Source organism: Pteropus medius, unplaced genomic scaffold (assembly GCF_902729225.1).
Source record: "Pteropus medius unplaced genomic scaffold, Ma_sr-lr_union100, whole genome shotgun sequence".
NCBI lineage: Eukaryota > Metazoa > Chordata > Mammalia > Chiroptera > Pteropodidae > Pteropus > Pteropus medius.
The window spans coordinates 10,278,970-10,292,304 of NW_024351543.1; the positions used below are offsets into that span (position 1 = coordinate 10,278,970).

The following is a 13,335-nucleotide window of genomic DNA, read 5'->3' on the forward strand; positions in this document are numbered from 1 at the left end:
CCTATTGCATGCAAAATATTATGCCAGATGCTGTTGGGTATACAGAGGTAAATGTGACCGTGACACTGCTCATCAGCTTGAGAGAATGGGAGGTGAGGAGTTCAAAAAGGCATGAAATAACTCTCAAGCTGATCAGAATGATCAGAGTCATTAAGGAAGAACCCTTGAGTGCTGATTCCCTCCAACTGTGGAAAGCAAGGAAGACTTCCTAGAGGAGGCTTGGAGCTGACCTGATAGACAGGTAATGCTAGAGAGGGAAGGAGCAGGATAAGCAAAGCACAGATGCAAGCACGTGGTAGTCCAGGTGAGGCGGTGCCCATGGGAGCCTTTATGTCACCCTAGGTAGCTGTGGTAGGAGTTCCTGAGGTCCTGTCACGAGGGATCCAGGCCTTTGGTCCTATGGCTACCTATCTGTCAAGGACAAGTATATCTTGCCTTGTGTCTTTACAGTGTGAGGAAATCCAGAGTTGAGAGAGATCAAAACCTAAATGTCAAAAAAAGGGGCCTTTGGAGACAAGGTTGAGGCAAGTCAGTGATTCAGGAAAAAGTCAGTGTCCACTGTGGACATGGAGCCACCTTCCTGGGTGCACAGATGTCCCAAATATGCTCAGACATTACCCCTGTGTGGTTTGACTCTCAACCAGACCACACAGGCGTGGGCAGCTCACATTGGCTCATAGAGGGGTTTTAGGTGGTGTGAAAACTGTGGGCTCCAAATTCCAGAGCCCTTCCCCAAAATGGCCTGCTTTCTCTTCCCACGTGCTTTAACCAGGCCGGGGCAGGCCCAGGCCAAGTTGGGGTGAATCTCCCTCGGGCCCCACAAGTGGAGCCCAGAAAGGAAGCAGGTCCTCAGTGCACAACGCTAATGGAACCCAGCTCTTCAGCTTGACTCACAGTCCCTCTTCCATCCCCTCAAACTGGCCACCCATCATAGTGGAGCCTCACTCAGCCCCTGGCCCAGCCCCGGGGCTACCAGACTCTGTGTGTTTCGAGGAGGAGGACGCTAGTACACGGAGCTCTCAGTCCAGCGCCAGGCTGAGCTGCCCTCACACACACAGCCCTGTGATTTCCAAGTGGATCTGTCTGGGGATGAGAAGATTAGAGGCTGCTGGGGGAGGGAAGCTAACGGCCCACGCAGCCCCTTCCCTGGCCGCCTCAGGAATTGGGCTGCTGCCTGGCGTGGGTGGAAGCAATTGCCATTAAAATGGGAAGTGATGATCAGGCAAGGGCTGGGAGCAGCAGCATGATTGACAGGGAAAGCACTGGAAGAAGCCAAACTTCAAAGCCGCTGACAAGGGGGGCCCTAGTGTCCTGTGTAGGTGGACAAGGCTGCCCAGGAGCCCCCCTGCTCTGCCCTCAGCCTGGGCCCCAGACGCCTGGAGGTCAGGGGAGGTAAGACCAGGCATGAATGAGGGCTGCGGGGGAGGGTCCAGGGTGGGCAACCGGAAGCAGGGGCCAGGCCAGAGGTCTGTGTAGACAGCAGCTCTGGCTCACATCACATGACCCACCCTCCAGTGACGACATGAAAAAGGCTGCCGGGTGTCAAAAGTGATCATTTTTCCATAGAGAAAGGATCCGGGAGATCCTGCTTTCTAACCCTTCCATGCTGCACACATGAGTGTGTGTTATTCTTTAGAGCAGAGGCAAGTTTCTGAGGTCTGGCATTCCAACCTTGCCCACTGCTTTCATCAGAATTCTCGTTCCCAGCCTTCTGACAGTGTCTGAGGGGCTTGTGAGAAGCCGGAGCAGGGGCTCAGAGTGAGTTTCCAGTGAGAACTGTGTGCCCACCTTTACACACCACCCTGCCTGCCATAGGGGCCCCCATTCAAATGAACTCCCTTCTGGGGGTGGCTGAGGAGACACCCACCCAAAGCGGGGAGGTTGGTCTCTGGCCTGTGGGCCTGCTGATGCTCATGAGCCGGCCTGACCTACCTGTGGGAACAAGCCCACCACCATCTTCATTTACCCGCCTGGAAACGGAAATGGACCCACACCCAGCCTCTTAGCACTCAAAACTCCTCTTTTTAAACAAAAGCTAAAGCTTCATACTTGCTGAATGGTTTAACAAACAATGGTCCAAACCATCCAAAGGCAGAGGGATTATGCAAACTGCCCTGAGGGGTCCTGAGTCCCTAACCCCTAATAAATTAAGTAAAGTACTTTGCCTTCTGGCACCTCTGAAACCTGAACCCCTCCCTTGACTTCCTGCGGCACAATGGGCAGGTCCCACACACAGCACCCATCTAAGTACCCCTCACGGCGTAGACACTCCCATGGCTCAGTAGCCTGACCCTGCAGTTAGTCCCACATGTCTGAGGACTGCCACCTGGGCTCTTCCCTGCCATCTGCCGTTGCCACCTTCTCTGCTCAGTCCTCCCGTCTCTCACCTATAAAGCATCGTCAGACCTGAGGACGCAGGTAGAGTGTGCTACATAGCAGGAGCCCAGTGATGGGCTGGCTTCAGATGAGCTCAGAGGAACATCACTAGCCCTCCTTCACCAACAGGTGCAGAGGCCCCTCCCTCCCTCCAGGAAAGCCCGACAGCTCTGGGTTGCTTCTCAGTGGGATTCTGTCTTGTCCTCAGGGGCCCCAGATTAGACCCCACTTCCCTGTGCTCCTTCTGCCTCCACTGCCCCCCACTACTCCCAAGGCAGCCAGGCCTCTTCCACAGGCTTTGACATTGGAGGGACGCATGGTTCTCCCATTGAACCTGGACCAAGACAAACAAACCTGGGACTATATGCTCTCAACTCAGACTATCTGAGGAGGTATTAGAGGTCGTCTTTCTTTTTATAGCCAGACTCTCTATATTCAAGAGAATGAGGGTTTAGGATCAGGACCCAAGTCCCAGGGTTCGAGCTGAGAGCTGTTTGCCTATGGTAGTCCTTAGGGTCCCTGGTTTCCTCATCATAGACCCAAGGCTGAGCGCCACAGCATGGCACCTGCCCTGGTGAGCCTCATCTGTTGCCTCCACAGGTCCTGAACCTCTTCCTGGCTTTGCTGCTCAGCTCCTTCAGCGCAGACAACCTCACAGCCCCTGACGAGGACGGGGAAATGAACAACCTCCAGCTGGCCTTGGCCCGCATCCAGCGGGGTCTGCGTTTTCTCAAGCGAACCACCTGGGACTTCTGCTGTGGGCTCCTGCAGCGGCGGCCTCAGAAGCCAGTGGTCCTTGCCACCCGCGGCCAGCTGCCCAACTGTATTGCTACCTCCAGCTCCCCACCACCCCCTGAGACAGAGAAGGTACCTCCAGCTCGCAAGGAGACCCGATTTGAGGAAAGCAAGCATCCAGGTCAGGGCACCCCTGGGGATCCCGAGCCTGTGTGTGTACCCATTGCCGTGGCTGAGTCGGACACAGATGACCAAGAGGAGGATGAAGAGAATAGCCTGGGCACGGAGGAAGAGTCCAGCAAGCAGGTGAGCCCGCACCCTGCCACCTTTCCCCCACAGGTATGCAGCACCTACTTATATAGGCCTCAGGACCTTACTGTCCATGGCACCTGGCCTCATTCAGAGCAGCTGCCCCTGCCAGACTGTGACAGCAGAGCTGGGATGAGCTGGGAGACAGGCCATGCCCCCACAGCTAGCCTTGCAGAGAGGTGCTGAGACCAGCTCCCAACCTTCTCTCCAACCCAGCCCAGGAGGAGATCTTGAGAGGGGCTGTTGTCCATCATTCATCCTCTGGCTGGTCATGGGCAGCTAGCTGTACATAAAAGGAAACTGAGGCACAGCAAGAGTGAGAGACCAGCTGGGAGTTCCTCATGAGTCTAGGACAGAGCCAGGACCCCTGTGCCCCTGGCCCCACCCTGACCATTGTCCCCCTTCAGGACTACCAAGGTGGAACGTCTTGGTGACGGAGAGTGCGGTCTCCTGACCTCCGACTGCCCCTTCCCCTCCTCCCAGGCCCAGGGCTAATTCTGAGATTTAAAAATAAGCATCCCGAAGATGGCAGGTGTCAGAGACAGCACTATCTTATCTCTCAACCTGTTATTTTTAACACTTTGGACTAGAGTCTGGACAAAAGAAACAGTGCCCCCGCTCAGTGCTCTCTCAGGTTTCCTGTGCCCTGAGCCAGGCTCAGACGGCTTCTCCTTAGGTCTTTCGGTCAGTCGGTGAGGACCGGCTCTCAGCTTCGTTGGGCCGTCATGGCTGCTTCCTCTGGGCCTGTGCTCAGCGGGTCTGGCTGTGAAGAGCAGCTTCTCCCCATGTGTGGAATTTGATCTGAGGTTTCGGGCTTAGTTCCATGGCCTCCTGCCTTCCTGTGGTCCCAGAGGCCAGCTTCGGCTCTCTTAGTCAGGCTGTGGGACAGGGACAGTGTCAGCTGGGGGAGGGGAGTGTTGGTGCTGCCAGGACCATGGCTTCCAGTTATCTCCAGGATGCTCCCAGCACAGGAGTGGAATTCTGACTGCCCCCTCCCTTGCCCTCTCCTTTCCTTCTCTTGAGCCTGTTGGCTCTGGCTCCCTAGGGCCAGTGTGTGTGTGTGTGTGTGTGTGTGTGGCTGTGTGTGTGTGTGTGTGAGAGAGAGCAGGCAGTGGGGGAGGGGGTGCCATGGGAATTCACAGGAAAAGTCAGCATGTCCTTCTAAAGTGGAGTTGCCACATTTGGGAGCTGGCATGGCAGCCCCACTGCACCCGCCCCAGGGGGTGGGCAGACGGGGAGGTTTATGCCAGACGGGTCAGGGGCTTTGTCTGGCTACCAGCCCTTTGCCTGGACACAGCAGCAGCCTCCCAGCCACCCACTCAGGGCATCTGTGGAAGGGTCTGCAGTGAGCTAAGGCCCCGCGAGGAGGGCAGGGGGCATGGCCCAGGTGCACAGGCAGGGCCTGAGGCAGAGCCAGGACCCTGGGCACACTCTGGCTGGGAAGCTCAAGGGCTGGGGGTCTCTTCAGCAGGAACCCCAGCCTGTGTCCGGCGGCCCAGAGGCCCTCCCGGAGCCCAGGGCCTGGAGCCAGGTGTCAGAGACCGCCTCCTCCGAGGCCGAGGCCAGTGCGGCTCAGGCAGACTGGCAGCAGCAGCGGAAAGTGGAGCTCCAGGCCCCAGGGTACAGTGAGGTAACGCACACCTTTTCCCGGTGGGGCACTGCTACTTGGAGCTGAGCGAGGCTGTGAGAGGCCCCAGCACACACCTGCACTGGCTAGTGGGATCCACAGCAGCTGTCACAGGCAGCATGGGACTATCGTCTGCAAAGGGGAGCATGGACAGCCTTGTCCCTGCAGGGGAGGGTTGGGATGGCATGGGGCCTGGAGCCATGGGGAAATTCTGGAAGCAGCCAACCCAGGACCACAATTCACGACTAAACCCCAAACCCCATGTGTCCACCTCTCCCCACTTAGTCCCTGTGCTTTGGTTCTATTTGGCAAATGTTTGTCCTGGGATGGCCCCATCCCAGGAGACTTCGGGGAGCTCTGAGAACAAGTTCTTGGCACACTGGCCACCAGGCGCTTCTCACCTGGACTACAGCAGAGGCCACAAATAGGAGGCCTAGTGTAGGGTTTTGTTCTGGCCACAAAAAAGGTTTTAATTTGAATTAGCTACCAACATTTAAAACCTGGGAGTTTTTATGTTAAAAATCTGCATTTCTAGCTTCTCTTGAAAAAAAAAAAAAAAATTGGAAGAGCCGTCCTGCTGGAGACAAGTGGTCATTGCCTCCTTGAATGGCATCTGGTTTGCCTCAGAGCCCACCTGCCTGGCCCGCATAAGCATTTGAGTTTGCAAGGCCTGAGCTAACGGATTGTGGCACTGCTAACTATCCCCCCCGACACACACGCTCACAGCAATGACCATGGAAGTGGCGTTCATGTGTTCAGAGACTGTGCTGTGGGCCATTGTCCTGCAGCCTGACCTCAGCCCTCAGTCCAACAGCTGTGACTTGCTCCAAGGGGACGCTTCTCCTTTGCCTTGTCCCTTGCATGGCATGGAACTATGGTAGGCTTTACGATCATGGTCAGTTTGGGAGCACAAGGTCCTGATGGAGCCATCGTCCTAACTGTGCAGGTCACGTCTCCCTGTAGAGGGTCTGACACACAAAGGCATGTGGGAATAGGGAGACGGGGGAGGGGCAAAAAGTCGTGAAGAGAAGGGCTCTCGTACTGGAACGCTGACCTTTGAACGAGTTTTGTGACTTCTTCCTCTCTTCAAATCAGTTCATGGTGGGCCCTATAAAAGGGAGAGTGAGGTGGGCTAGGGCTTTCCTGGAGGGACCCCCTCATCTCACCTGCAGTGGATCCTGAGAACTTGTCTTCCTGCCTGACGAGCCCACATCCTGTAGGTGGTTCCAGCGTCTGAAAAGAAAAAACAGTGTAAGGACCCTCTCCGGCTGTGCCTTCCTCAGCTCGGCACCTCACAACCAAGCTGGGAGGAGAAGGGAGTGACCCTCGATGCCGTAGGGACCACAGAGGCGAAGCCTCACCCTTTGGCCCATGGCTTCACTCTTCTTTCTCATCGAGACTCAGTGCTTCTCCATCACAAACTTCCAAGTGAAAGAGGACTTTGAGACACCAGCAGTGAGTCATGGAAGGAAGAGAAAAGAAGGCAGCTGGAGAGCAGAGGCACACCAGGTCTCAGACCAGCGCGTGTCTACGTAGAGCCTGAACCTGAGAGACAAGGCGGGCCGGCGGAGCTGGGGGCTTCGGGGATCTGAAGCAAACCAAGGCGTCCCTTCCTTCGCAGAAGCCCTGGCCCTGCCGTGCTTGTCTTCAGAAGGGGTTCCTAGAGCCTGAGACAACTTCTGGTTCAAAGGATTTATGGAGGGAGGGCTCTCAGGAGAGACCCACAAGCAAGCGAGAGGAGCAGGATGAGGTGAAGGAAGCAGCTCCAAAAGGCACGGTAGCTGGATTCGAGCCTCGGCCTGGTGCCTGTGTATCCGTCAGTCACTCGATGTCTGGTAACCCCCAAGTCATTTCCAGAAATGACGGCTCCCTGACTAAAGATGACTTTCCACAAAAAGGGCCAGCTAAGCGGCCCGTGTTCGCAGCAGCTGGAGATGAATGCACTGGCCTAAAGGCGGGGAACCAGGCAGAGCGCCAGCAGTGGCCACTACAACACCCCTCTACACAGGTGCCCGCACGTGACACACACGGACACTCACAGGGCCCCCCATATGCACACACCTCTCTATAATCAGGTTATACGAAGTCAAGGCAGCAGAGCCCTTGAGGCGGGGAAGGTTCCAGGAGCTTCTCACTCCTACTCCAGGCTCTGCGCCTCACGTCAGCACCCATACGAATTGGGCGGGAAGCATGGGCCGGGTTGCTGGCCTGCTCTCTGCATGTCTGACCTTGCGCCTATGTGTGCCCGTGATCCTGGTTTTGACTCTGTGCTGGGTGTGGCATGCCTGTTTCCTCTGCGTGTGCCGAGCCTCCACCACATGTCCATGCCCCAGTGTGTGTCCATGTTACCGCCCCATGTCTGTTTTGTTTCCAGCTGGACGCGTTCCCCATCCCCAGTGTTTTCCAAGACACCTTCACTCACCCCACGCCTCTGCCCTAGACCCCACCAGACTGGAACCACAAACCCAGGAGCCCTAAGGTCCAGCCTCAGCTCAGCCCTGACTGGCCCTAGGTGACCTCCAGGGAAGGTTCCCATCCACCTCAGGCTCAGATTTCCCAGGTGTGCAACGAAGGATAGTCTGGGCACCACTCCTCAGGGAGCCCCAGGCTCCCCCGGATTCTGGGCTGGAGGCTGGAGGCTACTACATGGCCTACACTTACGCCCTTGCCCACCCCACCCCACACTCCTGCCCGCAGACCCACGAGGACAGTTACTCTGAGGGGAGCACAGCAGACATGACCAATACTGCCGACCTCCTGGAGCAGATCCCCGACCTCGGCGAGGACGTCCAGGATCCGGAGGACTGCTTCACTGAAGGTATTGCCCTTTGCTCCAGTCTCAGCTCTGCCTAGATGGGCAGGAAGACCAGCAGCTCCTTGGGACACAGGGACATTGGCACCCCACCCTGACCCAGATGCCTGCCCTCCCGCCCTCATTCCTCGGGACTCTGTGGGCTCCTCCACCATCACCTGAGTCATGGCGAGTCTGCCCACGGTGCTGGACTGGGCAGCTGTAGGTCAGCCGCACTGAGGACGAGTGACCCTGCGTTTGCGGGGTGGCAGCATGACTGTATGTCCCACAGCAGCAGGGATGGGGTCTGATTCACTCCTGTTCCCTCAGGCCCTAGTAGGGTGCCTGGCATATAGGAGGCCCTCTGTAAATCCTCGAGGTGGGTGTGGCGTGGGCTGTGCTGGTGATCGGCATCTGTAGCTTTCATGGATTGGTGCTGTATTTAGAGGGCAACTGAGAGTAAATGAGGGATTACCCTCCATGTGGCACATCATCTGGGGCTGTCAGTGAGGGGCCCACCAAGCCCAGAGATCAGAAACTACAAACATGGAGAAGGCCCAGAAACGTGGAGGATTCTGGAGCTGTCCCACAGGGGAAGGGTTTCCCAGCTGAGCAGAGGACAAGGTAGAGCCCATCCGACCCCAGCTTTGCCCCTGCCCACATCTGCCAGGCCCTTCCTCCACTCCCTGGGAGCTTGGTCCATCTGGCCTCTCCATGGAGTACCTGCTGAGCGTGGGCCCCTGTGGACAGCCCCAGAGTGCTCCCTGCCACCCCCACGGCACGCACCCACCACGTCACCCTGTTCATCACCCATCGCTTAACCGCGCTCTCTCAGTCAGTCCTTCAGCCGTCCAGCATTCTGCCATCAGACCCAGGCGTCGTCAGGCCCCGGGCTGGGCCCAACTCCTCTCCCTCCCCCACAGGCTGTGTCCGGCGCTGTCCCTGCTGTGCTGTGGACACCACACAGGCCCCAGGGAAAGTCTGGTGGCGGCTGCGCAAGACCTGCTACCGCATCGTGGAGCACAGCTGGTTCGAGAGCTTCATCATCTTCATGATCCTGCTCAGCAGCGGAGCGCTGGTACCCTCCCGGGAGCGCGGGGCTGGGCAGGGAGGGATGGAGGCGGGGAAAGGAGGGCTCCGCCTGGAAAGCCAGGTCGGGAGCGGGGGCAGAGCCTTTGCGGAAAGTGCACTCGCCCAGGGCCCCGAACCAGGGATCGACACACAAACTCTCAACATCCACATCATGCATAGAAGAAGTCAGAGCAGGAAAGGTTGTCAGAGGTCATCTGCCCAGGCTCCCTTGTTCCATGAAAGGGAATGATTTGCCCCCTAATCACAGTGCACAACTGACATAGGTCGCAGGTCACCCGTCTCCCACACCTGAGCTCTGGTGACACGCCCCCCTGCACACAGCGCAGGTGCTGAGTCAGGCCCTTGCAATGCAATTCACAATGCTGGCTGATACTCCAGTGATGGCTCCACTTACCCCAGGTCTTCTACGGCTAGAGGCCATGCTGTATAGTTCACACATTATCACATTTCATCCCTTAACAACCCTCCGTAGGAACACTGAATAACTTGCCCAAGCCCTCACCCCTCACAAGCAACAGATGTGGCATTTACACCCATACAATCAGATTCCAGAGTCCTCTGTCTTGACCTTTCATTTATTCAATTAGTCTTTTAAGCTCTCTTTGTATTTAGTCCTGTGCGCCATGGGGAGCAACAGGAGGAGACCCCTGCTCTGGCATCAGGGGCTCCCAGGCTAATTGGGGAAAACAGACTCAGCAGGTTTGACTCAGAGGTCAGCACAGGAGAGAGTTGGGCAAAAATGGAGTAGAGACTTGGGGTGATGAGTGGTCAGGGGGAACTGGAACACTCAGGAAGACTTGCTGGAGGAAGCAGGTGGAACTGGACTGCAGAGGACAGGGAAGTTTGTCGAAGCCAGGAGGGACGGTGAGGCCTTCCAGGGATGTCCCAGCTTGCTCCCAGGCACCCTGCTCTGATCTCCTAGAGCCCTTCTAGGAGGAGATGGACTAGCCCTGGAAAGGGATCTGGAAGGTGCTGGTGAGCAGGAAGAGGGATGATCAAGAAGGCAGAAGAAACAGAAACTTTCCTGGCCTGGGTGGGGAGCAAGCACCTGATATTGTTGGGATGGTGAGAGCAACTAACAGGGAATGCTTTGGACCACAGAATGGGAGAGGGCCACTTTGATCCCAGACTACGTGCCTCCAGTCTGTGGGAGCAGGCCATGGGGAGGGCACTGTGGCTGTCACTTCTAAACCTCTGGGCCTCCCAGCTCACCATGCACTGCCCCACCCCTGTTCCAGACTGGGCCCAGAGCCACGACTTGCAGACTGCATGCTGCTTTACCATTGGCAGCTAGAGCAAAATCTCTGCGGGCTCCGAGAAGGATGATTTGACAATATGTTAACGAGTTTTGTTTTTAAACAACCACAAACAAGGGCAACCAGAGCCATTTAGTCTGGGCTGTGGAGGAAAAAAACGCCCAGCCTGGCATAAGTGAGGAGGAGTTTTGGCAAGCGAATGGTAGCTCTAATCGGGGTAGACTGCCAAGCACTGTTTAAAAAAACACATCAATGATATATTGAGAAAAAGAAGTCTGAGTGCGTTATTTATAGTTATAAACTTGTTTAACAGAAAGCAAACTATATGCCCCTTCCAAATTGCTGAAGGGAAATTTTTTAAAGAAAATATAGATCTTACCGCAACAGACAGGAGAAAAAAATAAGCAAAAAGGAAGCATTATATCAGGAAACAGAAAATGATACAGAGGAGGCAAGACCAAACATGTGTTTTAATAATAAATGTAACTGGGTAAAATTCATCTCATAAAAGAAAAAGACTCTAAATGGATTTTTTTTAAAGTTTAGCTATCAGCTCTCAAATGACAACCTGAAATAATATGACTCAGAAATATTAAAAGTGAAAGAATAAGATATATCAGGCAAATGCAAGCAGTGATAACAAAAATTTAAATGTTCTTGTTTGTTAATATTAAACAAGGTTGAATTCAAGGTAAAAAGTTTTGAGTTAAAACAGATTTTATGGGTCAGCATCAGCTCACTCACAGAGGCAGTGCCTCAATGGTGATAATAAATTTGATCTAACCTGATAATAATAAAAATAATAGCTATACTTAAATAGCACTCACTATGTGCCAGACCCTGTTGTAAACATTTTACAAACATTAATTCATTTAATTCTCATAATAACCCTACGAATTGGGTACTATTATTATTTTGCAGATAAGAAAACTGCTAAATACATTAAAAATAAAAAGATTAAAAACAAACTCTTAGAAATATAAAAGTGATTCTCAACCAAACCTCAGATCAAACAGAAAATAGTTTGATGGTAGGTTCATGGGTGTTCATTACATTAATAAATAAGCAAATAAATAGAGAGACTGTATCCATGGACCAAGGATGACAGTGTGTTGTAAATCAAAGACTGTGATTCATTACTTTGTCTAACCACTATACTGTACACCTGAACTAATATAAAGTAATATTGAATGTCAACTGTATTTGAAATTAATTAATTGAGTGATTGATTTTTTTTAAGTGCAAAATAATAAAAGTATATTAAAGATCTAAATTCAGTTCCAAGACTGGAGAACAAAGGGGAAAATATCCCACAAGAAAAATTATTTAACAAAATACAGCTGCTAGCAGCTATGAGGGGATCCATTTTGGATGCAGGGTGAGCTGAGCTGCCCTGGCAGTGTTCATGCCCTGTGATTTGGATCGAGTAGAACAAGGTCCAGCGCATCTTAGGGATCAAGAGATCCAGGCTTGGCTAGGCCACTGTCAGCTCACTCACTGTCAGTGCCTCAGGAGCGATAAATATAATAATCAGTATTTTTATCCTTGATGTGTTTTTGAATGTCTCTCAGCCAAACTTGAAAATATAATATATTTTGAGCTGTATCAATATAATTTTTAATTAGTCTGAGTTATTTAAATTATTCTGATACAGTTATTTAGTCTGAGTTATTTAAATTATTCTGATACAGTGGAAAAGTCTGAAAAAATTTTAACCCATGCAATAAATTAGTCTCATAATAAAGCCATTCATGAAAAAAATTCGACTGAGACATTGGTGTGAATCAAAGTTCCAGTCCAAAATACAACCGATTCATATTAAAATTCTTCTTTTAAAAAGGTCAATTTCATACTGAAGGAGAAGAAATAATTCACATGGAAATTTTCATTTAATACCTTGAGTATATTTTTTAAGTGGCTGGTATCTGCCAAATGTCAACAGCCACTTGCACTTAAAGAGAATTAATACATTGTCTTGGCATGTCCTTTTACATTTTGAATCTCAAACGTCAAAAGAACAGGAACTGCCTTTTCCCTTCCTCTGCATTTTTCATTAAAAGCTGTGAAAACCTTTGTAAAAAGATTATTATTCAACCAGTTCTTTCCACCTGAAATCTAGAAAAAACTAAATTAAAAATAGATGTAGAAGAAAAAACTGTGACTAGGGAGGCGGAGAATGACAAAATAACAATATTGAGAATATTGCATGTGGGATGCAGCCAAAGCTATAATAAGAGTAAAATCATAAACATGCATTTTTATTATTAAGTAAAAAGAATATAAATTATTTGACTCAAAAAATTAGAAATATAACAACAAAATAATCTTAAGGAAAGCAAAGTAATCAATAAAATAAAAACATAAATTAATTAGAAAATAAGTAGTAAAACTGAAAAAATTCCAAAGCAGATAAATCACTAGCTAATCTAATCTCTCACATCTCCAAGGGTGAATTCTTTCGAATTCTCGAAAAGGAAAATAATTCCAGTCCTATTTAAAATATTCTAGTGTATGATAAAAGATAGAAAGTCTACAAATTCTTTTTATGAAAGCTAAATAATGCTGATTTTTAAAACCTTAAAGGAAGACTATAGAGCAGTTTTCATACTCCATACATATGCAATATTCTTAAAATTCTTGCAAATTGGAGCAATACACTTAAAAGATTAAATAAGTCATACCTAGGTATATTCTCAAATGCCAGAGTGGTGCCATATTAGGAAATCTATTTATATGAATACGACAAAGATGAAAAACCATACCATTATCTCAATGAAAGCCTGATTTTTAAAACTTTGGTAAGAATAGAAATGAAATATATTTCCTTAATTTAGTGAAAAACTTACTCTCTCAAATTAACGTCTATCATCATCATTAGTAGTAAGCACCTGAAACATTTTATTAAAGTCAGAAATAAGAAAAAAGGGTTTAGCTACTTTCTAGCTGTTGTTTATTACTTAATAAAATCTAGAAGTACTAGCTAGTACAATTTATGAAGAAAATTAAACATACAATATAAAAATTGGAAAATAGAATTGAAGTTAATATAGTTAAGTCTAAAATGAGAGTTAAAAATAATAGAATAAATAGAAATATATCATTACTTGTAGATAATGATTGCCTAGAAAATTATTAAACCTTCTTAAATT

General features: G+C 50.7%; 1 protein-coding gene across 6 annotated transcripts in view; it reads left to right on the forward strand.

Annotated features, from left to right (window-relative positions):
• SCN5A (sodium voltage-gated channel alpha subunit 5) overlaps positions 1-13,335 on the forward strand; it is a 94,769-nt gene that overhangs the window by 62,360 nt on the left and 19,074 nt on the right. For 2 of the 6 annotated variants that reach the window (XM_039843275.1, XM_039843277.1), the window contains exons 17-20: positions 2,977-3,417; positions 4,892-5,050; positions 7,745-7,865; positions 8,762-8,916. In XM_039843275.1, the coding sequence (XP_039699209.1) occupies positions 2,977-3,417; positions 4,892-5,050; positions 7,745-7,865; positions 8,762-8,916 (876 nt within the window). Of the gene's footprint in view, positions 1-2,976; positions 3,418-4,888; positions 5,051-7,744; positions 7,866-8,761; positions 8,917-13,335 lie in introns of all 6 variants that reach the window. The other 4 variants (XM_039843274.1, XM_039843273.1, XM_039843279.1 and 1 more) reach the window with 2 other exon arrangements.